Below are 27,257 nucleotides of genomic sequence, written 5' to 3' on the forward strand. Positions count from 1 at the left end.
GGGAGCTTCTTGACAGGCTGCGTCAACCACAGTGCTGTTCTGACCTTACAAAAAAACAAGAGGCCGAACGGACAGAAACAAATAGTTTTATTTGAAAAATATTTCACTGTTGATACAATACACTCATCATACTCATATATTTGCATAAAGTATACTCTTAACATAATATTTATAGTTTGATACATTATTGTCCAGTAGGGGACGGGGAGTCGACATGAGGAACACTTGAATGTAGTGTCTAGCATTTAAAAGACAGAGAAAAAAGCACTACAAGAGGCGGGGCGAACAACCTCATCAGCGGCTGCCGCCTGACCGTTTGCCTTCTGCCAGCGGCTGACCTCGTTATTACCGACGAATTATAAATAGAGATTTATAAGCACACGTTATCCTTTTTAAAAATACAACTGAAATAATATCTGCCCGTATGGAGACAACTAGCTTTAGTGGCACGATCCCAATTTTTTTAAAAAATCATTTAAGGGTCATGAAATACTCCAAAACGGAACAAGCATGTCGGTCATGAAAGCAATTGGGATGAATGGAAAAACTTTTGATATATTTCTAAAAGCTGGCCCGGGCCCTGGCTTGGCTTCTCAAAAGAACGTTCTGTTGTGTCCTTGCTGCACCTGGAAAAAACATTCTGTCCACTGTTTAGAACGATAGCCAATCAATAGAGCTGGGTCGAAAATGATGCCTTTATAAAAGCTAAGTTTTCATTGAGCAGTTGGAGAGGTCGTTTCAGCAAGATGTTTATCGTTGTGGTTGCACTATGCAGTGGCGTCGACTGTATCACACCCTATTATATATATTTATGTATTTGGGCAAGTGCTCATCATATTCCACAAAGCGCGCTTGCGTTTAGACTAAGAACCAAATTCCCAATTGCTTTTGCTTGGCTTACCTTTTGAGTTATCACACCTTTTCCTCCATTCTAACAACAACATTTTTCCTCACAATTCATGAGCGGACAAAGGCGTGAGACAACCGAGAGATAAAGTGACCTTAAGCTCTTTGGATGTTGAATATTTTTTTTTGAAAAAGACCTCACATAATTTGGTCAGAATTCTTTTTTGTTTCCTATTCTTTTGAATGATTTAGACCCACCAATTTTGCACATTCATTGGGCCTTTTTATAGTTAGCACAAACAATGAAAATGAAGTGGCTCTGCAGTGCCACCTAGATTCAGAAAAAAAAAATCAAATAAAAATCTATCGGTACGTTTGAACTAGACCTAAGAAAATTGCTAGGCAACCCAAGAAGTACAGAAAAGCCAATTGCAGCCAGAAGCTAGGATGAACGGAGTTAATATTGTTTAATTGTTCTTTTATAGATCTTATATATCTTTAGAAATATTTTATAGAAATGGTGTCACAAAAGATATACTGTATTTAAAACCCAGCCACGTTTGCGTTTGGGTGACGCTTCTAATGCAATAAATGACGTGTTTTTTTTTAAGTCCCGGTAATGCAATTGAGAACACAATCATTTGAAATCCTAACTTCTGACTTCTTTACCCTTCTTTTTTTTTTTTTTTAATAGTTTGCTCCTTTTCCTAGCATTCCTGGAATCACTGAAAAAAAGGTAAACTAATAATCAAAATGAAAATGCACCGACATGCCTAAATTCAAGTCAAACTTTATTTCGCATTATTTGAATACCTAAGTGTTAAAACACAACGCTAAATAGGAGTCGAAGTACGGTACATTATACTGTAATCCTTTGTCAAAATACCTGTTGGGATTTTCTCAACTATTAGCTATTTATAGCGAGATTGGTCATTTCAAATCAAAGCTTTCAAGGACTCGGCTCATGAGCAACAGCCAGGTAATTAGGTCACATTGACGTTCGGTTCACCCACGGGATCTCAAACTAAAAAGAAGTACAGACACTCAAGGTCCTCTATCAAGACTTCATCATTCTCTTGAATATCTATTAGTTTTACTCTGCTGGATTACTTGCACAACCATTTGAATCCTGGTTTGGTTTTCTATGTTTTGTTTTGTTTAGGTTTATGTCAAAGAAAGAAGGAATATTAAAGCCACGCTGAAAAACATTGAGGGGTTAAAAACTCAATGTTACAACCATTATTTTGTAGTTCAACAAAAACAGCACAGACAACACTGCAGCAATGGCGCGGCAAGTTTGCAAAAGTTTTGAAAATTTGCTGCCATTTCACTCCAAGGCATGGGATTTCCTCTGCATTTCATGGCCAATTCCTGTCATCGTTTTCACTTTTGGAACAGCCAAGGATGATGCACTTCATTGTATCATTAAATCGATTAACCCCTGGGTGCCCAGGGAGTTTTCATTAACCTGGTATTACTATCACCCTACTTGGGCTGACTTTGAGAGGGTCATAGCATGGTCAAATATCAATATATTTTTACTTCCAACCCCTCAAAATGTTCAGTGGCATCAGACTTATCCACACATATGTGGTATATATATACATACGTATGTTCCAAAGCTGTTTGCTCTCGGAAATATGCATATAATGTTGCGTGGAAAAAAAAAACGCTTTCCTGCAGCAAAATAAAACCTTTGCTGCAACATTTAGCTCTTGGATCGAAGCCTTTTGTCAACTTAAGTCCCACAATGCATGGGAAAAACTTTATGAAAAGCATAAAAGCATAAAAGCATTATGGGAGTCAGGCTAAGCCACTCAATGAAGTCATTGAAAGGCTTGAAAATGTCATGAGTTGGGCGCAAGGTCCCAACTCAAACATTTCAATTGCACCCTGTTTGTGAGTTGCCATTGAAAGGATTATTTGGGAGATATGCATGATAACACATCGGGTTTTCAATGTGTCTAAAATTAACAATATTTTCAATTTTTTAGTGGCAGTAAATGAGCCCAACATGGGCTAAATTTGACATCTGCAGGGGTGTACTTTTCAACCTCCTGTTTGCAAGCATTTAGAAGGGATGGCGGGACAGCATTTTGAAAGTCGACATTATTTAACAATCCATGCAATATTTTAGCCTCCTAGTGTTGTTGTTTTTTTGTATGCTTTTTTTCTTTGATATCACACATCAAAACCATTTAAAAGCCTGAGTTGGGTCAAAATTTCCCAGAGGGGTTATTAACCACCAGAATACGCAGTATTGACTAGTTGTACGAGCACGCGTATCATGAAATCGAGCAAGAAGGCAGCGGTAGTTGTATGTGTGTATTGAGGGTCGATTTGACCCATGTGGGGTGGCATGTGTTGCAAAAGGGCTGCTCGACAAAGGGTCGGTTATGTGTCGCGTTTCCGTGGAAAAATTACATTGCGTGTTACTATAACATACATACATTGTATGTTAATATAAAAAGAAATGTGACTTCAAGAGTAGCATCGACTTTACTCCGGAGCGCAATACAACTTTTTGCCGTGACTGAAAAACGATGTACTGAACACTTTCAAGAAGAAAGTAATAGAGGGAAAAAAACACACACACAAAAGCAATAATATTAAGATAATGAATTTTAACTTGGTTCTTGCAACTTGAGAACATTTTCAATAAAACATCTCTAAATACGTTACCCCCCCAAATATCTTTTTAACATTTTCTCCCTCCCTCCAGGAACGTAGGGATAGACCAATTATCTGCCGTGATACTTGCAATCTTGTGCACATTGGCATCTGCCTTATTTTGCATTAACGTTACAATCGATAAACTCCAGTCATTATGTCTCTGTTATGCATTCTTCTCCACCTAGATTCAGCAACTGTGCTGCAGCATCGGATTGGTTAGCTTACGAAAGCCACAGCCGCTCAGAGGTGAAAGCCATACCTGTCCCACACGTGCAGCCAGACTGTGTGGCTTCGTTGCTGCTGTGCTCAAATAAGAGATTACTGAACTTTTTCCATGAAAAGCACATTGAATTACCCCGTGTATTAAATGCCCTATAGAAATAAAGTTACCGTATTTTCCGCACTATAAGGCGCAACTAAAAGCCTTCATTTTTTTTAAAAAGCTGATGGTGCGCCTTATAAATGGATCAATATTGAGATTGGGATTCGTAGATGGGGAATGAACTGATAAAGTAAGCTTTACCTGTTTCTTCTGTGTGTTTACAGTTGAACAAGGTTGGTCATATTGACTGAGTTATTATGCTATTGAGATTTTAGAGTTATTATTTGACTTAATATTGTTATTACTTTGAGTATTACTTTATTGTGATTGAAAAAGATTTAAAATATGTCATTAATTGAGGGCGCGCCTTATAATCCGGTGCGCCTTATATATGGAAAATGTTTTGAAATGTGTCAATAATTGAGGGTGCGGCTTATAATCCAGTGCGCCTTATAGTGTGGAAAATACTGTACAAGTCCTTGCCTTTAACCCCTGCTAGCCTTCGAGGCTAACCGATGCTAGTAAATGGTGGGGATATAAGCAGCATGCAGGCTAACACCTAGCTAGCTGCTAATTTGCGACGTCATCGCCTGCATTTTGAGCTAAAAATCTTTCTTTCAACACCGATCAATCACTCACAGAGGTTGAGTAAAATCAAGTTTGTAAGCTCTACTGAGCATGTTGAGGGGAGAGAAGTGTTCTTAAACGCCTGTGTACGTGTGTCTGTTGACACTGAAGCTGCAGAAACTGATTGCAGTCCATCGCAATAATGTCTGTATATCAAATTATTATACACATCATTTGTATTATTATATTGACAGTTTTTTTTTTAGTCTGCATTTTTTCTGTGCTGACAGAGATCCCAAGAAGCAGAAATTTATGATATAATGTCATGTATCCAGAAGCCATCTTAACAGTTTCTTGTAGAAGAGTTGCAATTATTACTGCAATAAATATTCCTTGATTCCATAGAGTGAATATAGCTTTAAATAATGGTTATCGGCCACCTTGCCTTCTGATAATCGTATCCACTCTGGAAAAAAAGAGCATATTGGTCTATGTCAAAAATATGTCTATATATAAATTAATAATCATACAAAGGCTCTTTTCAGCGTGGCTCTAACACTCATTTGTTAATGAATTGTTGGGTGCGTCTGGTTTTTGGATTTACAGTACAGCATTTATTGACAATTTTGCCATCAGGTATTTACATAAGGTACCCTTTGTTTAATAAAATAAAAATTCACAGCGGTCAGGGAAATAACCTGAATGTGACAAAAGTAATAATGGATAAAATCTCAATAAAATATTTGTGCCCTGTGATTGGCTGGCAAGTAGTTGAGGGCGTACCCCGCTGACTGCCTGACGACAGCTGGGATAGGCGCAAGAAAGCCAGCGACCCTTGGGAGGTTAAGCGGCTATAGAAAATGGATGGGTGAAATTTTATCAATGAAAATCAGACATGGCTGCAACTCAACGATTACTCTAACAATCAATAAGACTTCTGCAGGTATTTCAGCCCCCTCATGAGCAAACCGCTCCAATTGCCTCAGGTTCAAAGGGTGCCGTTTCCAGATGGCGTGTTCCAGCTCCTTACAAAGATAGCAATAGTATTTAGGTCGGGGCTTATAGATCACTTTGAGTAGTCCATTGTTTTCCTCTTCCAACATCTTGGTTGTTTTTAGCTGTGAGTATTGGGTCATTGTCTCGTGGCAAGACTCATGACTTGCGACTCCCAGAGCTTTGCAGCTGGTCAACATGTAGTTTGTGTTTAAGGCCTCCTTGGTCGTCTCCCATGAAGTTCACTTTGGTTCAGACAACAACAGATGGTGCAATCAGACTAACATTTATGTTTCTTCAGCTTGAACTCCATCTTATTTTCTTTAGAAGATACTTTAGGACCCTGATATCACCATTCATACTGTATTATCAGACTCTTTGATTAGTCATTATTTTTTTCCTTCTGTGGCCATATCCATGAAGGTTGGCTGCAGTCCTATTGATTTGAATTTCTGAATAACACGTACAATTGTAGTCACAGGAGCTGCTGCTTGGAGATGCTCTTATAGCTTTTACCTTTAACGGGCATGCCTAGATTTTTCCTTCTGATTTTCTGAGAAAACTCTTTCCTTTGTGTCAGAGAAATCTCAGAAAAGAAGACTAGGACAAGCCTAGCTGCTTAAACAGCAAAAAGAGTAACTCAGACCAGCCAAGATTGACTTTTCTATGCCGGCATAGGGAAAAAAGCTTGGGCAAATGTAACTCGTGGGTCTTCCAACGCTAGTTTTCCACTGCCCAGCCGTTCCCCCCTGGCTTTTATTGAATAGAAGCATAGCAGATTACAAGACACAACAAAAGAGCCAGCCGGGCGCCACCGGCAGCTGGGCCAAGGTCCCGGCTCACACTTTCGTGCGTCAACAGTTCTATCTAAGGACAGGGTCAAGATGAACTAGGATTGCATAAATGGGTAACAATGAACTAAGCTCATAATGATAACAACCTAATATATGATTCCCTTCACACTTTGTTTTCTCTGGTTCATGTTAATTTTGGTGCAACACATGACACCGAAAAGCACACTATTTGCCACCCTAAAGGAAGGCCGTTACAAAATTGTCGATACCTGTGATGATCATTTGATATGATCATTTTAAATATTTTCTAGCTATACCATGATTTTTGTGCAGCCCCCCCCTCCCCTTTTTATTTAGTAATTCTCCTGAAGCATGGTTAAAAAGTAATATCTGACTTTCATTCGTAAAATTTCATAGAATTTTAATTATCATTTCTTTTGTCACGTACAAGAAAATTTTTTCTTTCATTAAACAAAGGGTACCAACAGTTTTGTGCATGTGTAATAGCTTAGTGATTGAGAAGACAGTCAACTTGTGCCAAGGGCTTTTTATGTCTGACTTTATGCTAATTATCTTGCCACAAGTGTGCAAATGGCAAACTGAGCAGGACAGTACTATTTTTTTCTGTCTGTGGACACCGGAAAGTAAAGTCTGAATGTGAGCCTTTAACAATATTATGCTACTGCTTCCGGCACGATCAAGAAACTTCATTTTTTGATTTCGGAAGAGTTACAAGAGGGCTACGACAAGTTTTTTTCTCCTCACATCCCCCCATCGGGATTGCAGGCTAAAATGCGCATGAAAAAAAAATCGTGGTTCAGCTTCATAAGGATCACTGAGTACAACTTTGTGGATGGTTTTTGAATGAGTTACTCAAATGAAGACACTGCAATTTAACAACTGGAAGTTATAGTAGAAAACAACTGCCTTTCTTGGATATACAGACAACTAGAATACACCACGTGTAATTCCTGGAGTAAATTGTCTTTAGCTATGATTCAGAGGGTTGACTTTTGTGACCGTTTCTCCTTGTCGACTGAAACGGCCACCAACACCACATTGTACACTCAAATACGAGTACCGCCCGTTGAGCCTCGAAACCACTGACCGTTTGAGACTTTGGTATTGGTTGGGGCTCAGCAGCTGACAAAAGGCCCACAGCCAGCGTGAGAAAAAAAGCTAGCCATTAACTGCTGTTTGTTGAAAAACAAGCTGTGGAACTAACTATCGCTGTAAAAGTGCTCATCTTTACATATCATGGAAATGCCTTCTTTTGGATTCACTGTGAAGCTTCACAAAGCCACTTCTTAAGTTTGCATCTCCCTTTCTGTTTCCTTTGGAATGACACTTTTGCAGTGCAGTTGGCAACTGAGTGCAGGAAACAGAAAAGAAAACGCAACGGCAAAACCATTTCCTCTTAACTGAGATCTCTCGACCGATGGTTCTGGTGCTGGGAGGAGGTCTGTCTCTCTTTCGCTCTCTCTTGGCATGATGCCCTTCAGCTTCTTCACAAAGGCCAGGGCAGGTCACTGAAGTCCACGGGGCCGCCTAAGCCAGCATCTGCTTCCAGAAGTGACATGATGACCGCCATGGCCGCCTCGTCATTGCTGGGGCTGCTGGAGCCGGGCTCATCCATGATGTCTATGCTCAGGTGGGAGTTGTCACCTGATTTGAGGAATGTGAAAGACAATTAGCCCAAGCATGGACAGAAGCATTTCACGACCCTAGCAGCGCTCTGCTGAGGATTTTGAAGAGACCCTTCGCTTGTTTTCTTACCGTCAACTGATTGCGCACCTTTAGACTTGAACCACATTCTCCTACATCTCAAGCAACATTTGATGCCTACTACTGGACAAGATGCAGCATTGTTCTCAATGTGTAGAAAATATGAAAGCACCAATATGTCTTTTAAGTTGTTGCATGCTCTGTCTGTATGTATTCCTTCATCACCTGTCTGTTAAAGTAACCACTGTTTGAAGATTCATACTTAATATAAAATCTATGCAAAGTCATTCATGCTATTTAACATTATACGTTAGCATTTTGCAAATAGAATCGCAGGCCGAAGAAAAAAAATTCCCACGAGAAGGAGTGGGGTGGTGTGAGTGAGTGTGTGTGTATGGAAATGACAACACAGATTGAAGTTGGCCCTTTAAGAACAGTTGCGTTGGACTACAGTAATCCCTCCTACTTCGGTCTCAGATATCGCAGTCTCAGTACTTCGCGGGTTTTTCCAGGAAAAATTCAAAATATTTAAAAATAAAAAAAATAATTTAAAAAATGCACAAAAATTGAAAAAAAAAAAGCAAAAAAGTACATTATACAGTACTGTATTCATGAAATAACTAAGTAATATTAGTTAATGACTATGTTAAGAATTCTTCAAGCGTTAGAGTTCGTGACGTGTTATCTTACTTTGAAATGCATGCTTTTAATTTGCCGGGTGGCGTTGCATTTCCGTTTCCTATTTTAGGTTCTCTGTGCGTCATTCGGCTCGTTACGGTGACGTAGTAAATGACAACGTAAGCTCATATTTATAGTTTACTATCATTTATGTTGATAACGCACGCTACTGCCTATGTTTAGTAAGCGATGAGTGTTTATTCTGTTTGTGTAGAGGTTGCACTTTATAGTTAGTAGTTGTTAGTTGTTGCTAACCCGCTAATGTCGGCTAAAAATACAGTAAATTCATAGATTAAGTGTTTATATGTTAGTTGACTGACTTTAACATTGTTGTTGATTTATTATTCAACAGATACTACATGATACACCATACATGAGCCAAAATAAATGTGAAGTTCAACGTGATGACTTGCGTACTCTTTCACCGGAGTCTTGGTGCAGATTAACCAGTCCTGAGAACAAATTGTACTAAGTAATATTAGGTATTTAATGAATATACAATAATGTTAATAAGGATAATGTAATGTTAAATGATAGGAGAAAGGAAATAAAATACGCCAAAAATACAAAAAAAAAGGATTGTTTATGGTTACTGCAGCCATATTGGGGCGTACATAGAATGCTAGGAACTGATACCCTACTTCGCAGGGGTTGACACCCCCCATTAACTGCAAAGTAGGGGGATCACTGTATAGGAAATGGGCAGGGGGGGGGGGGGGGGGGGGTACAGGTAGTGCTCCCTGATGCGGGTAGGGTTAGCTGCCCTAAAAAATAAGAAGTTTGTGCCCAAAAACAGACATGCCTGCTCGGCCTTTGTACTATGATTTTATAGAGCACTGCTCTTCACGGATGAGGAGGACAAGCGAATAATGTACATGTGAGTCCCGCCGCTAGGTAATACTATCAAGTGCAAAAAATAATTATTTACACCGATTCAGAATTGACATATGTCCTTCAATCAATATAATATACATATATCCACTTCCTGTAGGATCCGCTTCATGTAGGCTTCTATTGAACTATAAGCGGGCAAATGCCAAGGAAAAGAAATCATCACTATGCGTACTGTGAAGGCCAACTTCAAAAGACACACCAAATAGTGCTTAGTACTATAGTGCACTTTTATTTTCATTAATGACTCCAATTTTTTAAACAATGTGGGATTTCTAGCAATCTATAAAAGTTGATGTATCTGAGGAAGAGAGATGGGGCGAAATGACTTTCATATGTTAATTATGATACAATAAAAAATTAATAAATAAATTAAGATATGTATGTTTATAATATTTAACCAAACAAGGCTTTCATTTTTCATTTGAGTGGTTTGGTTTATCAATAAATACATGTGTGGTTCACACACTTTTTGTGGAAAAAAGCACTTCCCTTACAATTTAAAATTACATACATGTAAAAAACTTAATGTCTCTATTTGACATTCTATCTTACAAAGCAGACTGGAGTAGTCCATTATGATTCTTTCTTGGAGCGGAAATCCAATCGTCAATGTCAATCAAATCATTTAGAATTGAAAAGTCTTAATCAAAACATTGACCCAAAAATCCGAATCTAATTGAGTCATGATTGCCGTCCAAGATTGCCCCCCTTAAAAATGTTCCCAAATTTCTGAGATGGCAAAATAAAACAATAAAAGTTCAAGCTGTTTCTCCTTGCTCAAATAGTACAACCCTTAACCCCTTATTTCATTGTCGATAGCTTGGTAATATTTGCATATACAGCAGCTCACAAGTTCTGTGGTTTCCTACGGTCTCATGGGCCACAAAGGCAACGCATGTCTGGTCCACGACACAAAAAAAGGTTGGAGAAAAGGGGTTGGCACACACCACACTGTGTATTCTGTGGATAAATATATTGAATTGATGACAATGCATTCAACAAAACTGTAAAATTTGGTTTCACTTCCCTGAGTTTGATTGAGATTGCAGAATTATATTTACTATGTTTTTGTTGAGCGGTACAGTGGCAGACCGGTTAACATGTCTGCCTCACCATTCAGAGGTCCTGGGTTCAATTCAAGCTCACTCGGCTTTCCTGTGTGGAGTTTGCATGTTCTCCCCATGCTCGTGTAGGGCATCTCCGGGCACTCAGGTTTCCCCCCCACATTCCAAAAACATGCATGGTAGGTATATTGGACACCAAATTTGCCCTTAGGTGTGATTGTGAGTGTGAATGATTGCTTGTGTGCCCTGCGATTGCTGGCAAGCAGTCCAGGGTGTCCCCTGCCCAATGCCCTAATACGGCTGGGATAGGCATCAGCAAACCACTCTAGTGAGGATAAGCGGCTATAAAAATGGATGGATGTTTTTGTTGATATAATTTCACTGTCACAAACACAATATTAACCACCAGAATACACAGTATGGACTAGCAGTGGCACATACTGTACAATCTATTCTAGAGAAAACAATAACTGAAAAATTTGGGAGGGTTTATTCCCTTTCTGATGTATTACAGTGTTTTGTAAGGGTAAATCTAAAACTATTTAAAAACAAAAATGTATTACAAGGGGCGTGAGACTCACTCATGATGGACTGGTTGGAGTAGGGGTAGCCGACAGAATCAGGCCCCGGAAGGATTCCGGTGCTGGCCAGCTCAGGAGTCCCGCCATTGTGAATCTATTGAAATAACACATGTATGAGTTACTATAAGAAGACAAGACTAAAATCTGATGGGAGAACATTTATTTCATCTCATTTTCTGTTGGCAGTTCAAGGAGGCTCATCATTGGTACGCAGTAACCACATAACAAACGATTCAAGGTACCCAATGTCACGAAATTAAAGAGCCACCAGATTGAGTTAACATTGGAACTTATAAAACAGCTCTGTATCGACCAAATTAACTTTGTACCAAAATAAACACTTCAAAGTCATTGAATGTTTTTTCTGTTGGCTTCCACTGATTTCTGGGACGCCCCAAAATTGGGAGGAGTAAGCATGAATCCAGACAATGTCCCTGAGGGCAGAGGGCAAGCTATGTAAAAGGTTCCAGTGAACAATTACCACCAAAATTGAAATGCATGTCAACTTCATCCGGTGACCAATGTTCCTTCTAATTTGCAATGTCTCTGAGCATTCACAAAAGTTGTTCACCAAGGTGAAGAACTTCTGACACAGTGAGTCACCGTGCGCATATCTGATGTCCCTCCTCAAGTGACCTATATCACATAACTCACATTTTGTCATTAATGAGCAAGAAAGGGGAGAGCTCTGAGTATTGTGCTTTTGGGTACTTATCTCGTCATTTATGAAGGGATAGCTGAGGTGAAAAGTGTCGTCCAGGACCAATACGGAAAAACAATGCAATCTACATGTTTGTAGGAGCCAATTAACACCATTTGGAATTATTATTGGTTTTGATCCTGAAAACAGAGTTACTTTAAATTTCAGTTTTTGTAATGGCCAAGAGCTAGAAAGTTATTTATTTATTTGTTGGTTGTTTTGGCTCATGGCCAAATGGACATTTATGTTACTGCCCCTTTAAGGCAGGGAAACAGGTGCATAATATCTATACCCTTTAGAAGAGCCCTGGGGCCTGCATCAAAGGGGCAGTTGAGATTGATTGCAGATTAGAGAACACGGTTTCTTTACTGTAATGTTTGCCTTTTATTTGAAGTATTTTTGTTTGAAGAGCTTTGGAACTACTATGGAAACAAATGTATCATTTTACTGAATCAAAGATGGACCTGTGTTTTTTTTTTTTTTAATTATTATTATCCCTCTTGTTCTTCCTCAGATTATATTATTATTATTCTCTGAAATGAATCACTTTTTTGAGGGCCGAAACATATTTATTGTATTTGAACCTGTGCAAGCATACAAGTAAACCAGACAGCCAGAAGTCACAATGTTGCCTAACAAATCACAACTATTTTTGTTTTATCTTGAGCAATAAGTGTTTTAGACACGCCAGTGTAATGTGTACTGTAGTGTACTTGTCACCATGGCAATAAACGAGCCACGTTGTGAAAAAGAAAAATCTCACCCACTTTCACCGCTTGTTCTTTTATTTGCATACATTCCGACAGCCATTTTATCTTAAAAGAAGCACATTTCTTTTTTACTTTGGCTTGGTGAGTGGATGTATCATTGCTTGTTCGTTTCGCAAGGAAAAGGGGGTTAGCATTTGCGTCTCTCAACTCTTCACGTCACTGTTGTTAGCTAGCTAACCTGCACGGAGTGTATATGCAGGGAACATTTCTGTCAATGCCTTTGCTTGGATGAATAGTGTAAGTGAAACTTATCGTATGATTGGCCGGGCACTAGTCACTCGTTATCACGATGGAAAATGGTACAGAAAACAATATTATTGGTCTAATTAATCAGATAAGGTGTAATATTAGATATTATTTAATACGTTTATATTGCATTTTGTTTTATGCGCAGCATAGTTTTTCTTGTGCGCTGAAAACGTGCGAGCAGTGCGCAATTGCGCACGAGCGCAGTTTAGAGGGAACACTGCCGGTGACCAATATAAAAAAGATCGTCACAATATTTGGGGTTTTTCATTTTTACAGCAAGTGTGAACTGAAACTGTCAGGTGACAAAATCAAAAAGTATTGTGATGATCATTTTACATTCACAGGTTAAAGTGGACAACAGTCGAAATGAACATTTAACTTTTGGTGGTGATTGGCTATAATTTTCAGATATTTAGGGGTACTAACGTTTTTAGCAGCCAGCAGCTCTTTGGCCTGTATACTACTTCCCGCAGCTAACTGACTAGCACAGGTGGAGTGCTGCAACAGATGCTGCAGCTCTCTAAGCTGCTGTGGGAGGTCGTCACTGGCTACCTAGCCTTGACAGCCGAGTGTGGCCGGGGTGAAAAGGCGGATTGTCGGCTCGTTTTGGGCATACCTAAGAGAGTTTGACTCGGAAGAAAATAAGTGAAGCTATCGCTTATTACTTCAAATCTAATCTAATCTTATTACTTCAAATCTAATACGTGCATAACGAAACACAACGAAACACAAACAATTAGTGTTAGAAAAGAAAAGCGTTGTGTTTAACTATCTTGGTGATTTAAAAAAAAATAGATCACCATAAATGAATGCATCCTGGCAGAGAACCACAGTTTGTTGCAGTTCGTAATGAGCCCAAAGCGTAACTCACTAATGTAGGGAACTTTGGAGAAAATATGTGTTAAGTACAGAGTAAGACCAATGGAAAACATATTTTTGTTCATATAGTATACTATAAATGTATGCACGCTTTCTTTTCCAGAAGGTATTCTCCATTTGTATGTGAACGTATGGTTATTATTACCTTCTTTCCCCCTGGAGAGCAAGTGTCCGGTGGAGGAGTACTGGTGATGTTCAGTGGGCTAGAACCACAACTGGATGGCGATGACCCTCGGATCCTGCAATCAAAATACATGAATGATTTAACACCAAATAAGAAATCTGCCTACCACCAGAAGGGAAAAGCAGCTTCATTAAGCTTGCATACCTTGCATGGGACGCTGTACTATATTTGTATTTACTAATTTAAATTTTCTTAGGGTGGCTCCGTGGTGCAGTGGTTAGCACGTCCAGCAACCAGTTGAGGGTGTCCCCCGCCTACTGCCCAAAGCCAGCTGGGATAGGCTCCAGCAAGCTTGCCACCCTTGTGATAAGTGGCTCTAGAAAATGGATGGATGGCAGTGTCTACTTTTTGTTGCTTTTTCGGCTTCTTGAGCCAGAAGTGTAAAGGAGTACACAAGCCAACTTCAAAACAAGTCCTAACATACCGATTAATTCATATATGGGCACAAATTCAATAGGGCGAGGGAGGGCTACTTCGCGGAATCCACTTTTCATGGGGGTTTTCCGTTCCGGTTATGCAAACACTCACATACATGTAAAGTCATTTGCTCTTACCTTTGAATCTCCATGACTTCCTCTGCAATCATTCTTCCAATTTTTCCAGCTCCTGCTCTTGTGCCACCAGGAATGCCAGGCACAGTCTGCAATGCTCGTCTTCCTCCACCTACTAGTCAACAGCAACCCAAAAAAGAGGGTTTTGACAAAGGTTAGGACTAAGTAATTCAACAGTGTCAACAGGTGCAGTAAATATTGTGCCGGACAGCATTTTAAGTTTACCTTCTGAAGGGAGAACACTATCCATACTCTGTGGGGATGCAGCAGATTGAGTGTATTCTGATCCTTCCATCAAAGGACACCTAGTGAAAGGAAATCATGTGGTAATTGCACGTTTCACAACAAGAGTTTTTGACAACCTGTATTTCTACTTTGCTACTTACGATACAACGGTGTTAGTGGAAACAATGTATTCCACCTCCTTGGTCCAGGGATTCATAAAGCTGAACCATCGACTCCTCAGTGTGATGAAAGAGCCGTCTTTGATCTTGAATTTGTAACAGTTGGTGTTTATCTTCTCTCTCATTTGCAGCACTAGAACAGATTAAATTAATTGATCCATTAAAAGAAATAAATGCATTGATGTATTGGACTTCAACGACACGCAAAAGTGGTACATATGTGTTCAGGCATCATCTACACCAGGGCTCACCAACCCTTTTTGAAATTGAGAGCTACTTCTTTGGTACTGCATAATATGAAGGGCTACCAGTTTGATAAACACTTGTGAAATGATACATCTGCTCAATGCATCTGTCATAATGACATTTTTCTAGGTTCATTTATGTTATAGGTATATTGTTTTATGTGAAGACACCGATCATGTTAATGATTTCTCACAATAATTAAGAAACAGCTGTAGTAAATATGTGAATCGAGTGTAATATGTAACGTAAATGTAATGCATGTATAATTTGCATAAGAGGCCAACAGGCTACTCATGTGAGGCGGGGCTTGGGGGCTACCTGGGGCCCAGTGGTACCGCGCTGGTGACCCATGATCTACACCAAGTAAGTGTGTGTTTTCAATAGTAGGAGAGTCAAATATGATCCTTTTTCTTTTCTCATCAGAAATTGTTGAGATCAACTGTACCAGCTATTACTTTGGACTGGGTTGCAGACGTTTTTCCTTTGTATTCGCATGTTCGGTTAGCCCATTTATGGGTGCTACGTACTATAGCTATAATATATACCAACTACGAATGGTTTATCAAAAATTGCATTCAAACAATCTGAATATATTGACTTTTTTGAGACGGACTTAGATATGTCAGGTTATGAGCAATAAAACGACATGCATTGAATGAAACTGTACCATCTTTCGCCACCTGCTGACAAATATGGCAGTCTACATGTTGTGCCAACAAATATGTTTTCCCAGCTTTTATTAGCTTACCTTAGTACAACCAATGAGAGCAAAAATGTTTGCAGTATTTCCTGATAAACCACTTATATTGTATATTACTTGTTCTAGGTATAACAAGCATTTGATCTTTTCTAGCACACTTCATTGCACATGTTAAAGCGTTAAAAATTTTCAAGGTTGACTTGAGTTCAACAGACCGAACTTTTGCAAATACCTTGTCTGTGGCACTCTGCCAGATGGCTGATGTCATCCTGGTGAAAATACTCATAGAAAGATGTTCCCAGTAGCTCCTGTGGTAGGTAGGCCAGGATGGCAGTTGCCCTAAAAAAAAAAAAAAATAAATAAATAAAAATACATTTTATATGTATTTTTTTTTTAAACACACACACATATATATACAGTGGACCCCCGGGTTACAGCGTCCCTGGCTTATGTTTTTTTTTTTCATGTTGCGATGTGGAATACTGAGTTTTTTCATTCCCTCTTTATGTATTTTCCCCGCTTTACGACAAAACCAACTGTCATGACCCTCGGGAGTTGGCTGTGTTGTTTTGTCTACAGGCGTTTTTAGGTCATTGCTCCTATTTTCCATTACCGTCAAACTTGCCTCCCTGCAATGCGCCACTACAATGCTGGTCTGTTATTGGTTGGCCTCACTCGTTTCAAAATGGCAGAACGGTAACGCTTTGTTTGTTTGTGAGTGGTTAACAAAACCGTATTTATAGTGCATTTTACTGCTTAATTCAAAGTTGAATGGGTTAGCCATGGGTTCCAAGATTGCTAGTGAAAGAGAGAAGTAAGAAGATGATTTATATGGAAACGAAGCTGGAGATAATCAAGAAATATGAAGCTAGCCTAGCCTAGGTGCAAAAAAGTATTGATATTGGTATTTTCTTAAAAGCTTAAATAAAATATGATACAAAATATGAAAATATGAAAAAAAATCTTCAACTTAGTGTATTATATCATGAATATACAGTATTGCGACCGACCTGGTCGGATCACCACAACATACATAGCTCATGGTGACCTGATAGGATCCTTTCATAACAAGATTTTTATAGGATTATTAATGATACTACTACTACTAATAATAATAATAATAATAATAATAATAATAATAATAATAGGACTCAGCAAGAAAATGTCATTTAGAAAGTGATGACAAATCCAATATTAAGATGCACTGTGTTGGCTCACCTCTGGTCAACGAAGACAAATTTGCCATCAATGGCATGCCGTGAAACATACTCAGTGGGCTTCACTCTGATGTCTGCCAAGCTGGGTTGGGGAACAATATGCGGGTGTAGTCGACCAATGGCTACCAGGCAACTCAAGTTGCAGCCTTCGTTGTCAGGCTCGTTGTCTTCATCGAGACCCATCTTCGTGGGTGGCCAACTTTTCAGGTACCCTGTGCTATGAATCGTGCAGAAGCTCTTGCGATCAGCTGTGATGAGAATAACAGGTGACTATAAGAATGAGTGTTATACATTAAAATTGAGAGATAAAGTATGTTTTTATATGATAGAAATGAGGGTATTTTTGCCATCACAATACACTGAGCAATGTTGTGGCATCCTGTGGACTAATAAAATAATCGTGTACGATCACTCAAGGACGAAGTGCTGTCCTCTGTCTCAGCCATGCACAACAAAACAGTAGCAGTCTTTTTCTTTCTTTTCTTACAAGCTTATCCCATACATAAAACCACTGCTTTATTCATGAAACTTGCATTTCAGTTCATTTGCTTTGAGAATAAAACCAGAATGCATTCTAAGATGGAATTTATGCAAACTGTACCCTTACGTTTCCTGTCAAAATTTCAGCAAATTAAGTGTAAGTTTGAATACACAAGAGATGGCTACAAAACATTTTATAACTCTCTGAATCTTAATCTTATTTTCTATAAAAAGCATGGCTGATACAGAATCTGACAATATATAATATTGATGTAAAGCATGGCTAATACAGAAGCTGACAGTACATAATAGTGATGCACGTATGCATGTGTGCTAATGTTTCCTCAATACCTAATTTCAATTAGAATGCTGAACACAAAACAAGCACAGAAAAAAAAATGACTGCACAAGTTACTAAAATATGGAGTAACAAATATATATAGTACAACATGACAAAAAAGGTCTTCATCATCGATAAAATTAATGAAATTTGCATAGGAAAGTAACAAAATACACCAGCCATGGTGGTCAGAGGTATGTCTAAATCACGCCTCATTTGTATGCCCCCAGTACTTTTGAGTATTTTGTTCAACTGCAGATTTCTGGAACTGTTTGAGATTTGTAGCATGCATGCAGTTAATGAATACAAAAATTTTAAGGCCTGTGATTAGCAAATAAGTGCGAATCTATGGGTTTTCGGGTTGCACAATCACATGCATAGCAGCTGCCTGAGTGACACCCTGAAATACACAGACAGCGCCTGATAAAACACATGTGATGCACAGGCACATTGAAAAGCTAAAAAGGTCATTCAAAGTGTTAAGTAGTGTTCTTAACAGTTATTTAGAAAATTGGTAAACCATGAGCAAATTCTCATTTCAACTTTTTGTTAACATTTTTTTTTTTTACCTTGAGTGTAGTTTCAATATGTTATCTATCCATCCTTTTAATATCCATGTCATGATAGTAACCTTCAAGACAGTATTCTTTAAGTTGATTTTCATTATTTGTACGAAAGTATGGTCTGAGGAGGTCCTAAATTTGTTTGTGCAGTGTGAATGTATAATGTATGCCCATATTTCTTAATCTAAGAGTTGTGCTTCAATCACGCTTATGTCAGTTTTATTGAATAAAGCCCATTCTTGGTGCAAAATGCTAAAGTATACTATGTTAGAATAACCATGAACAGTGAGTCATAAATGTGTCAAAGTTATCATCTCTAATAGTACAAAAACAATGGTATTAACTCATTGCCTCCTAGCCAAGTAAAAGAAACATTTTTTGATGTCTAGAGCCATTAATGTCAATGAATGAGCGAAATATTCAACAAATTCAAAGAATGGCAGATAATTTATTTACTGCATGCAAGTAATGCATTTTTAATCTTTGATGTATGCCAATAACATATAGGGCAAAATAATTACCTCATTCACTTCTAGCCTAGTAAAAATGAAACCTGGACATCCATAGTCGTACTAAATGGTACAGTATATTATGTAAAGTGAACCATAAAGCGCTAACTACAGTCAAAGTACTCACCTACAATAGTACAAAAACCATGGTATTAATGCATTCACTGCCAGTCAAGCAAAGATGTATTTTGAGGTCTATAGCCCTCAATGGCAGTGAATGTGTAAATGTTCTTCCGCAGAATGTCAGCTTAAATAATGGCAGACTTAGTTATTGACTGCAAGTAATGCATTTTTATTCTTCGATGTATGGCGACGACGCATGGTGACGGTAAAACTCATTCACTGCTAGCTCAACAAAAATGGATCTTTGATGCCTATTGTTGTCTTTGGCAATGAATGAGTTAAGATTTAAGGTTTCCATGTAAAATTTTGCACTACACTTTGTACTTATATCTATTTTTATCTTTTGATTGAATAGACTCGCAGCTAAGGAGGCCAACTTCCTTTGTTGTGTAATGTTCTATGCTAAGTGAAGTGTGAATCCTGGTTATAACACTCATGTGGCGTTTGGAATAGAAAAGGTGGCGAAGAGAATCAATAGTTTACATTAGAAGGCAGCTAAAATTAGTGTATCAATATTATAAGAAAGGAAAAAGGTTGACTGTAAATTAAAGAAAAAAACAAAACAATACATTGCATGGCAGTATATTGATTCTATAAAATTGTTTACAAAAAACTACCTTTTTTCTTAGAGCATGTTGAGGGAAAGTCTTTATCCTCTACTTTGACAGATGGCCTGTTGCACTTCATACGACAGAAAAATGACCGTCTAGCACCAGAACAAAGTCTAGATGGCCCAGGTGTGATGTCTGTCTTTACTGGAAGACCAGCTGAAATTGCAAAAAAAAAAAAGTTAAAAACAACAGCAGTGTATGGATTACAACACCTTTTATTATGTGCCTTCCACTTTATAAGATACCAAAAGTAATGGGACATACTAACAAACTATCTGTATCAAACTGTATCAAATTGTCAGTTTTCAGTTCCCAATCTTTTGCACTCAATGGCAGCCTGAATTCTAAAACCCATGCACATCACCGGAAGCTGGGTTTCATCTCTGGTCATCTGCCAGGCCTCTGCAACAGTTCTCTTCAGTTCCTGCTTCTTCTTTAGGCATGTTCATTTTTTTTTTTTTTTTTTAGCAAATGAAATGCATATTTATTGGATTACAGTCATGTGAGTTCAATCAAATTACAGCGATGACACACCCCCTCAACCAGAGACAATCTGGTTTTTAAGAACCATTTTTTTATGTTCCTTTAACTCAGCCCTGAAAATGCCGTCTGAAAAACTTACCACTTGCTATCGCGGATTGCACCTCACAATGAGGGAAGAACATCTGAAAACATAGACAAATACTTACTTTTAGCATCGATGAGCCTTTCACGAGGGGCTGTATCCGAAGAAGACAGCTGTTCTTTGACCTTAGCGATGTCCTTGGGATGTAGGTAGTCAAATAGACTCTGACCTATGAGGTCATTCTAGAAAAAGAAAGCAACACCGAAATGCTATGGTGTCACCGAGTCATGTCTTCAACTCACACTCTATTTTGTATAATACTCTTTATAACATAATACTCTTTTGGGTATCCATACTATTACTATGAGTGGCAGAATGTCAAGCACAACTAATCAAGTTGAAATTGTACTTGTACATGTTGACAAGATACACGACAAGCTTTACATCATACAGATTTTATACATTACACATTTAATTCATACCTGACTGTAGTTAAGAATCTTGTAAACTGATTCCGATACAAAAAGTATCTTTCCCCGATCACATCCAACCACAAATAGGAAACCATCAGCAGCCTGCAATATAAAACAGATGAAAAAAAAAAAAAAAAAAAAAGAAAACAGTTCATTTGACACAGCGATTGACATTAAAGGTGGCCTGATGGCCTGCGGCCACCTCATGACTGTCGGGCCACCTGAGTTCACACCACCAGGAGTTCACTCCAAGTGGCCTGACTGGGCCTCGAGGCCTAACTGGGGAACGAGGGTTGGGCACCGACAAATCCAGACAATTAGTCTGAATCGGCTAAGTATAGTACCAACATTGAGCCAACAAATATAACTGCCACAATGAGTCAATACACAAATGCATTTCCACTTAGTGATGTACGACCATTTTTTTTTCAAACTTAAATTTCAACTGCGACATTTCAGAGAACTCTCGCCCTTTATTTTTTTTCAGTAAGACAAGAGACGTCAGACCCACAGAAGAAACATTTGACTCAGCCTGTTATGTTCAAAGGTGATCAGTAGTAACAACAACCATGTCAGGCTATCGGCTTTTTTTTTTTTAACTGATATACTGCCCAGCCCTAAACATGGGTGACAATAATTACTGTTTTATTGTGTTTTTATTGCGTTACCTATTTATTGTGTTTTCATTTTCCTGTTCAGCACTTTAGAAACCTTGTGTTTGTTAAAATTGTGCTATATAAATAAAGTGGATTGGAGTGCATAATATGTGCGTACATGCACACACACACACACACACACACACACACACACACACACACACGCCACAAAAAAATCAAACGTTCCATTGCAGTTTAGTACTCACCCTTAGTATCAAATGTTTCAGCTCATCATCTGAAAGAAAGGAAGGCTTGTAGTTGGCCTCAGTATATGGATTTGCTGCTCCTGCATGCAAGAGTAAAAAACAGTTATTGCAAACCAGGAATTACTAAATATTCTCTCAACCTAACCTAACCTAGTCCTATTTATAGGAAGCAAAAAAAAAAAAAAAACAACCGAAGAACTAAAATTCAACAGCCAACACAACCATGTCACAATATTGACTTTTTTCTGTCAGAGGATGAGGATCCCCTCCTCCATTTTGCTGTAAACAAACACCTGTGTATTGACCCCTCCATTGTATTGTTCACCAATTAAATGCTGATGAACATTTCATTTTGCAAATGACTGGCAGATAAGATGAAAAAACTAAATTCATATATATTAAAAATACATTTTAATTTTTAATAAAATTAATAATTTAATTTTATGAACACTTTATGAGGAACATTACCAGATCAAATTACGGCAGCTATTTGATTGCAAGTTGTACAATTAGCAGTAAGCGATGCAGCCCATTCTAACCTCTGAGAGTCTTCATGTGCTGAACTGCCATGCGAAGAACAGTGAGCTTGTCGAGTTTACGGGACATGGCATTGCATGTGGGCACCAGTGATGCCAGCTCGTCAATAAAACTGTTCATCTTGTCCCTTCGACGCTTCTCAATCTGACTGTGAGCTTCTCTGTGAATAAAAATAGAAGAAATTTAAGCATCATCACATTTTGAGCATTACCCAGATTCAGATTCAGATGACTCCCTCATTCAGGACTCTTCAAGAGCAATTACTGTTTAGTCTGTGTTTTTATGTCTTTTGGACATTGTTGTTGCCATATGCTGTTGACACTTGGGAGCTTTGAATACCTTTTATGTGCATCACACTCTTGCCGACGATCCAATTAGCTTGTTTAGCATAGCAATAGCAAATGTTAGCATCGATGCACATCCCTACGCACGGGTTATTTGTGTCGCATTGTTTGTTTAGTAATGGCTAGTGCTTATTTAGGTTTGACTTTTAGTATGACTCTGCATGTTCATGAAGCTCACTCCACTAAATTGAAATAAAGTAGCAAGGCGCTCAGCTTCATGGCTTGTGATACTTTGCTGCCCAGTGCTCACGGACTTGTATACAGCACGTTGTTATATACTGTATATATCAGTTGATATGATCAATATATTAGATGCACTGGATTATAAGGCACACTGTCAGATTTTTAGAAAACTGAAGGCTTTTAGGTGCACTTTAGAGTGCGAAAACTACGGTAGTTAGTAGGAGTAATATTGAGTAGTTACCACATATGGCCACCTTCTTAATAACATCCTAAACTACAACTAATTAGCTAAGCAAAACCGCTTTCTAAACAAATCAAGAAATGTAACAATTTAAGTAGGTAAAAATGGAAAGCACAATAATACTGAAAAAGTGAAACATAAATACCTGGCATTCTTGATTCGGCCTGGTTGGTCACTGAGAAAACAAAAATATTGACAGTGAAAAAACCAGGGTTGAGGTCTTCTATATGAGATTTTGTAACAAGTTTGAATCTTGTGCAAGATACTCCAAACATTTTGACAGACAAAATACGGCTGTGTGATATATCGTTTTTGTCTCCCTCTTCTCCTGGCAAGCTTACCCGTCACAAGCAACATGCTACATGTGATATAAACCAATCATGTCTGAGCTGCTGCATGCAATTTGTAGGAAATACTTTGCACTAACGCACACCGCATTCACAGGGTATGAGCTGTGCATGCTAGCTGAGTCAGCTAAATATAACGCTCTCCTTTTATCTTGTTACCTCTGAGGTGTCAAATAAGATACACAACAAATTAGCGTCGCTAAAAGAATCAAAGAATGCAATATCTGGAGAGAGAGCATAAGAAGTAAGTGCTTTGTGTATGATACACTTCAGATTTCTACTCAACAAAGAGCAACCAGCTAAGAAAAAAAATCAACAGGTAAATTTATAGTTCTCAAGAGTACAAATATTATTACAGCAAACAACACAAAAAAACATGCACACCCAAAACCAAAATGAATATATTATGTAAGCCAGGAGAAGGTGCTTATAATGGCAGTATGTTTTTTTAATATATTATACAGTAAAGGAATTCAACTTAATGCCGTGTTAGTGTGCATTGTGCATTTTTGGATGAAAGATTTGGGGGTAAACGAGAACAAAATCCCAATTTCTGTAGAACAACTGCAATTAATTAGTTTCCTGAAATAATTAATTGCAAATGGCCCGAGAAAATTAATGAAAACGTACGATCCTATACTTCTTAAATAATTTATGAAAAGCACGATGACTAACAACTCTATTCCACCTGTTTCTACCTGGAGCAGATTGAAGCAATCATAACGATTCATCTTTCTACTTTCATTCTGAGGAAAAATGGAGGCTAAAATTTGTGACTGGCTCAGGTGAAACTCCTTTTTTTTAGCAACAATGTAAATAAAGATGCAGGAAATCACATTGTAGGTTGCCTGAGCATTACTGAAGATGTCATGTGACAGGTTGTCACCCAACAGAACCTGTAGATTTCCATGTGAAATAAATAAACACATTAATTAATAATTTAAATAAATAATCCTGGTCAATATACTGCAAGAGGAAATATGGTTTGTTAACTGCTGCATATTCACCTGCTGTAGGCTAAGCAAATGATTCATTGACTCATCCTGCTACATCATGGCACTAATTCAATCAATGCATTTAAGTGGACTACATGTCTTTCTTTTCAGAAATATATTGGATAAATTTTATTCAATGGCGGCATCTTACCTTCCCAATTTATCTTTGTCTTGGTCCATATCACTAATGAGGAGGAGAGACAATAATGGTTTCAAGAACCATTAAACGAACGTAACAGTACAGGAAAGCTTGGTATAATTTTCACTAAGTGTAGTAAATTTATTGGTTAATGATGAATCAATTGAAGATAAAAATATATTTGAAGTTTTGTGATTGTGGAGTGTTTGAACTTACTCAAATGAGAAGCCATCGATTCTGAAAGAGACAAAAACAGATGGTCAGTTTTTATTTTCATGCAAGTATTAATGTTTATACGCCTCTGATTTCCTTCACACATTTATGCTGCAAATTCTAACGCCCATACTTTTCTCCCCAAACATCTGTCAAGAGAAAAATCATCAAGAGAATTTGTCTCGAACTGTTTTTCTTTGTTTTGCATTCATTACTTACTGATATTCTGTGGTGCTGCCCTTTCTTTTCCGAGTGTAGTCCATGCCAGGAGTGCTGATAGAGCTGGAGATGAGTTCGGTCGAGCTGGGGGACATGAAGTCAGTCATTGTAGAGGAGATGTCCATCCTTTGGTCTGCCATTAGGTCATCTGTCAGAAAAGAGCATAATTGTTTAGGTGGCACCATTGCTGGAAAAAACAAAACAAAACAAACAGCATTGTTCAAACATTGGCGATTAATATGTCTGCAATTGTGGGAAATCTGCTGTCAAAAACAGTACACATTAAAACCCCTATTTAACATGTAAAGTGACATTACAGAATCTGCCATAATGACAGCAACTCACTCTCAAATGAAAATCACATTCTCCTCAATATCTATTCCTCTCTTTCTACATGTGAGCTCAATCAGATTTATAGACACTGCGGATGCAGCAATAGACTTAAAAATAACATTAGGAGATAAACATATTATTTTTCTTATTATTACAGTGCTGCCTGCGATTGGGAGGCAACCAGTTCAGGGTGTCACTTGCCCTCTGCCCAAAGACAGCTGGCATAGGCATCAGCAAGCAAGTGTCCCAAGTTAAGATAAACCTGCGGTTAAAATTGGATGAATTGATGGATGGACATTAAACTATTGTAATGCTATTTTAATAAGCAGTGCATTCCTTGTCGTTATTTTGAATCTCAACCGATAATATAAATCACAAGAATAAACAGTCTGATTGAACTAGGGATCCACAATTAATTGAATTTTTACCGCAATCACAATATTGGCTGCCACGGTTAATTAAGGTGATCTCAGCGATATCAACATTTAAAAAATTGTCAAATTAAGCACTCATCCTACCACCAGGGGGCAAATGCAAGGTTAAGACTTCATTAAGCTTAAGAAATGGCAAGCGAGCAAATCCGGCAGCAGCGACGAGAAGGGTGACAGCAACGCTTGGTTTATGTTTGACGCGCCTGCGCGATCCGCGTGGCTTAACGCGTCAAATGACATCTTTTTTTTTATTTATTTATTTTGTCAACCGTGCGGCGTCCGCATGGCTAGATCGTCCGCAATGCGTACATTCCGGAATTTCTTTACCGCGCGGAAAGCATGGTGGACAAACTATCGTTCAAGGAAGGTCGGCAGTACAAACACCTGATCCGTGAACTAAATACCATAAACAACTCCTGGCAAGCACGCACACTGGGGAGAGATAAAGTCTGTTTAAAAAAAAAAAAAAAAAAGCTTGGAAGACGCCAAAGTTGGCTTCACGGCACCTTCCCGAGATTTCAGCTTTCACTTCCACTCTTTAGATGGCAATGTTTTCCACATGTTTGCATGACATAAGCTACTTTTTAATAACCCTAATGTATTATTTACCAGTGTGAAACAACGTTGAGTTTCTCACCTGATTCCTAATATACTGTATACCGTGCTAGCTGTCAATTGAGATCCATTTAGAAAAATCCGTTGGGAAAAAATATTGAATAAATTTGGTCCGAAAAGACAGAAAATTACATCTTGACTGGTAATTGATTAAATTTGCTTAAAAGTCAATCATGTTTGTTACAATAGGCTTCATTTTTTTCACTGGTTTGCACTCAAGTAAGTAGCCTGTAGCTTGCCCTGTGTGCCAAGGATTGGCCATGTCCTGAGTGAATTTGTCTTGATTACGTATTATTGACTTTATTTATTTATTATTATTATTTGAAAGCCTTGCTTGGAGCCTTGTTTACATACTGCTTTTTTTTCTTTTTTTTTTTCTTAAGGGCAATATGTTTGACCCAACATGTTGAATAATTGTGATTAATAATCGTGATTTCAATATTGATCAAAAGAATCGTGATTATTATTTTGAACATAAACGTGCAGCCCTAGGTTCAACTAATATCACGCAAACATTATGGTCACGTCGTAAAACCGGCCAAACCAAAATTAAACGATTTCAAATCAACACAAAATGTTTATGTATATAATATATCGACAAAGAATTTAAAAAAGGGCATTTTCACTGTGAATATAGTTTGTCAATATTACTATTGTACATACCAAAATTTAATTTATATTCTCTTACTTATATTTTTTTTTTCACAATGTTATTTTTAGTTTGTTCATGTATTTATGTTAACCATGATAACATTAGTGTGATTTGACATGTTGAATAATACAGGTTAAATCAATTGCAGCCAGGCATTGTGTCTATTATGCCAGACTCACCACAGATGTTCATCACAGCCTCTGTGTTAAAATCATCTCCTTCCATCCACTCAAGACCTCAACTGTGAACATAAACAAAACAAATGTCTGACTAACAATATTCTGTTTCTGAAAATATATATAACAGATTGTAGTGTAGACTCCACATAATTGCTTGGAATTATAGACAATGACAAAGTCTAATTTGCGGAAACTAGGGCTGAACAATTTATTGCAGTAAAGTGCTCCTTCACTACTTTGCGCTTTATCTTTCACGGTCTTAAAGA

At 38.1% G+C, this 27,257-nt stretch overlaps 1 protein-coding gene across 2 annotated transcripts in view; it reads right to left on the reverse strand.

The window, feature by feature from the left end:
* Positions 1–70: 70 nt before the first annotated feature.
* The window catches only part of bmal1a (basic helix-loop-helix ARNT like 1a), a 36,756-nt gene continuing 9,569 nt past the window's right edge, over positions 71–27,257 (reverse strand). Inside the window, exons 3-20 of one of the 2 annotated variants that reach the window (XM_088416678.1) lie at positions 26,992–27,053; positions 24,782–24,929; positions 24,566–24,586; positions 24,362–24,394; positions 23,014–23,043; positions 22,103–22,260; positions 21,564–21,643; positions 20,711–20,803; positions 20,353–20,470; positions 19,670–19,819; positions 17,039–17,285; positions 16,053–16,159; positions 14,857–15,007; positions 14,696–14,775; positions 14,474–14,582; positions 13,881–13,974; positions 11,138–11,231; positions 71–7,860 (exon numbers count right to left, since the gene is read on the reverse strand). In XM_088416678.1, coding sequence (XP_088272804.1) covers positions 7,703–7,860; positions 11,138–11,231; positions 13,881–13,974; positions 14,474–14,582; positions 14,696–14,775; positions 14,857–15,007; positions 16,053–16,159; positions 17,039–17,285; positions 19,670–19,819; positions 20,353–20,470; positions 20,711–20,803; positions 21,564–21,643; positions 22,103–22,260; positions 23,014–23,043; positions 24,362–24,394; positions 24,566–24,586; positions 24,782–24,929; positions 26,992–27,037 — 1,917 coding nt within the window. In that variant the 5' untranslated portion in view covers positions 27,038–27,053 and the 3' untranslated portion in view covers positions 71–7,702. Of the gene's footprint in view, positions 7,861–11,137; positions 11,232–13,880; positions 13,975–14,473; positions 14,586–14,695; positions 14,776–14,856; positions 15,008–16,052; positions 16,160–17,038; positions 17,286–19,669; positions 19,820–20,352; positions 20,471–20,710; positions 20,804–21,563; positions 21,644–22,102; positions 22,261–23,013; positions 23,044–24,361; positions 24,395–24,565; positions 24,587–24,781; positions 24,930–26,991; positions 27,054–27,257 lie in introns of both variants that reach the window. The other variant, XM_088416677.1, reaches the window with a different exon arrangement.

The sequence above is a fragment of the Hippichthys cyanospilos genome, chromosome 6 (assembly GCF_059441005.1).
Source record: "Hippichthys cyanospilos isolate Australia breed blue-spotted pipefish chromosome 6, RoL_Hcya_1.0, whole genome shotgun sequence".
Taxonomy (NCBI): Eukaryota; Metazoa; Chordata; class Actinopteri; order Syngnathiformes; family Syngnathidae; genus Hippichthys; species Hippichthys cyanospilos.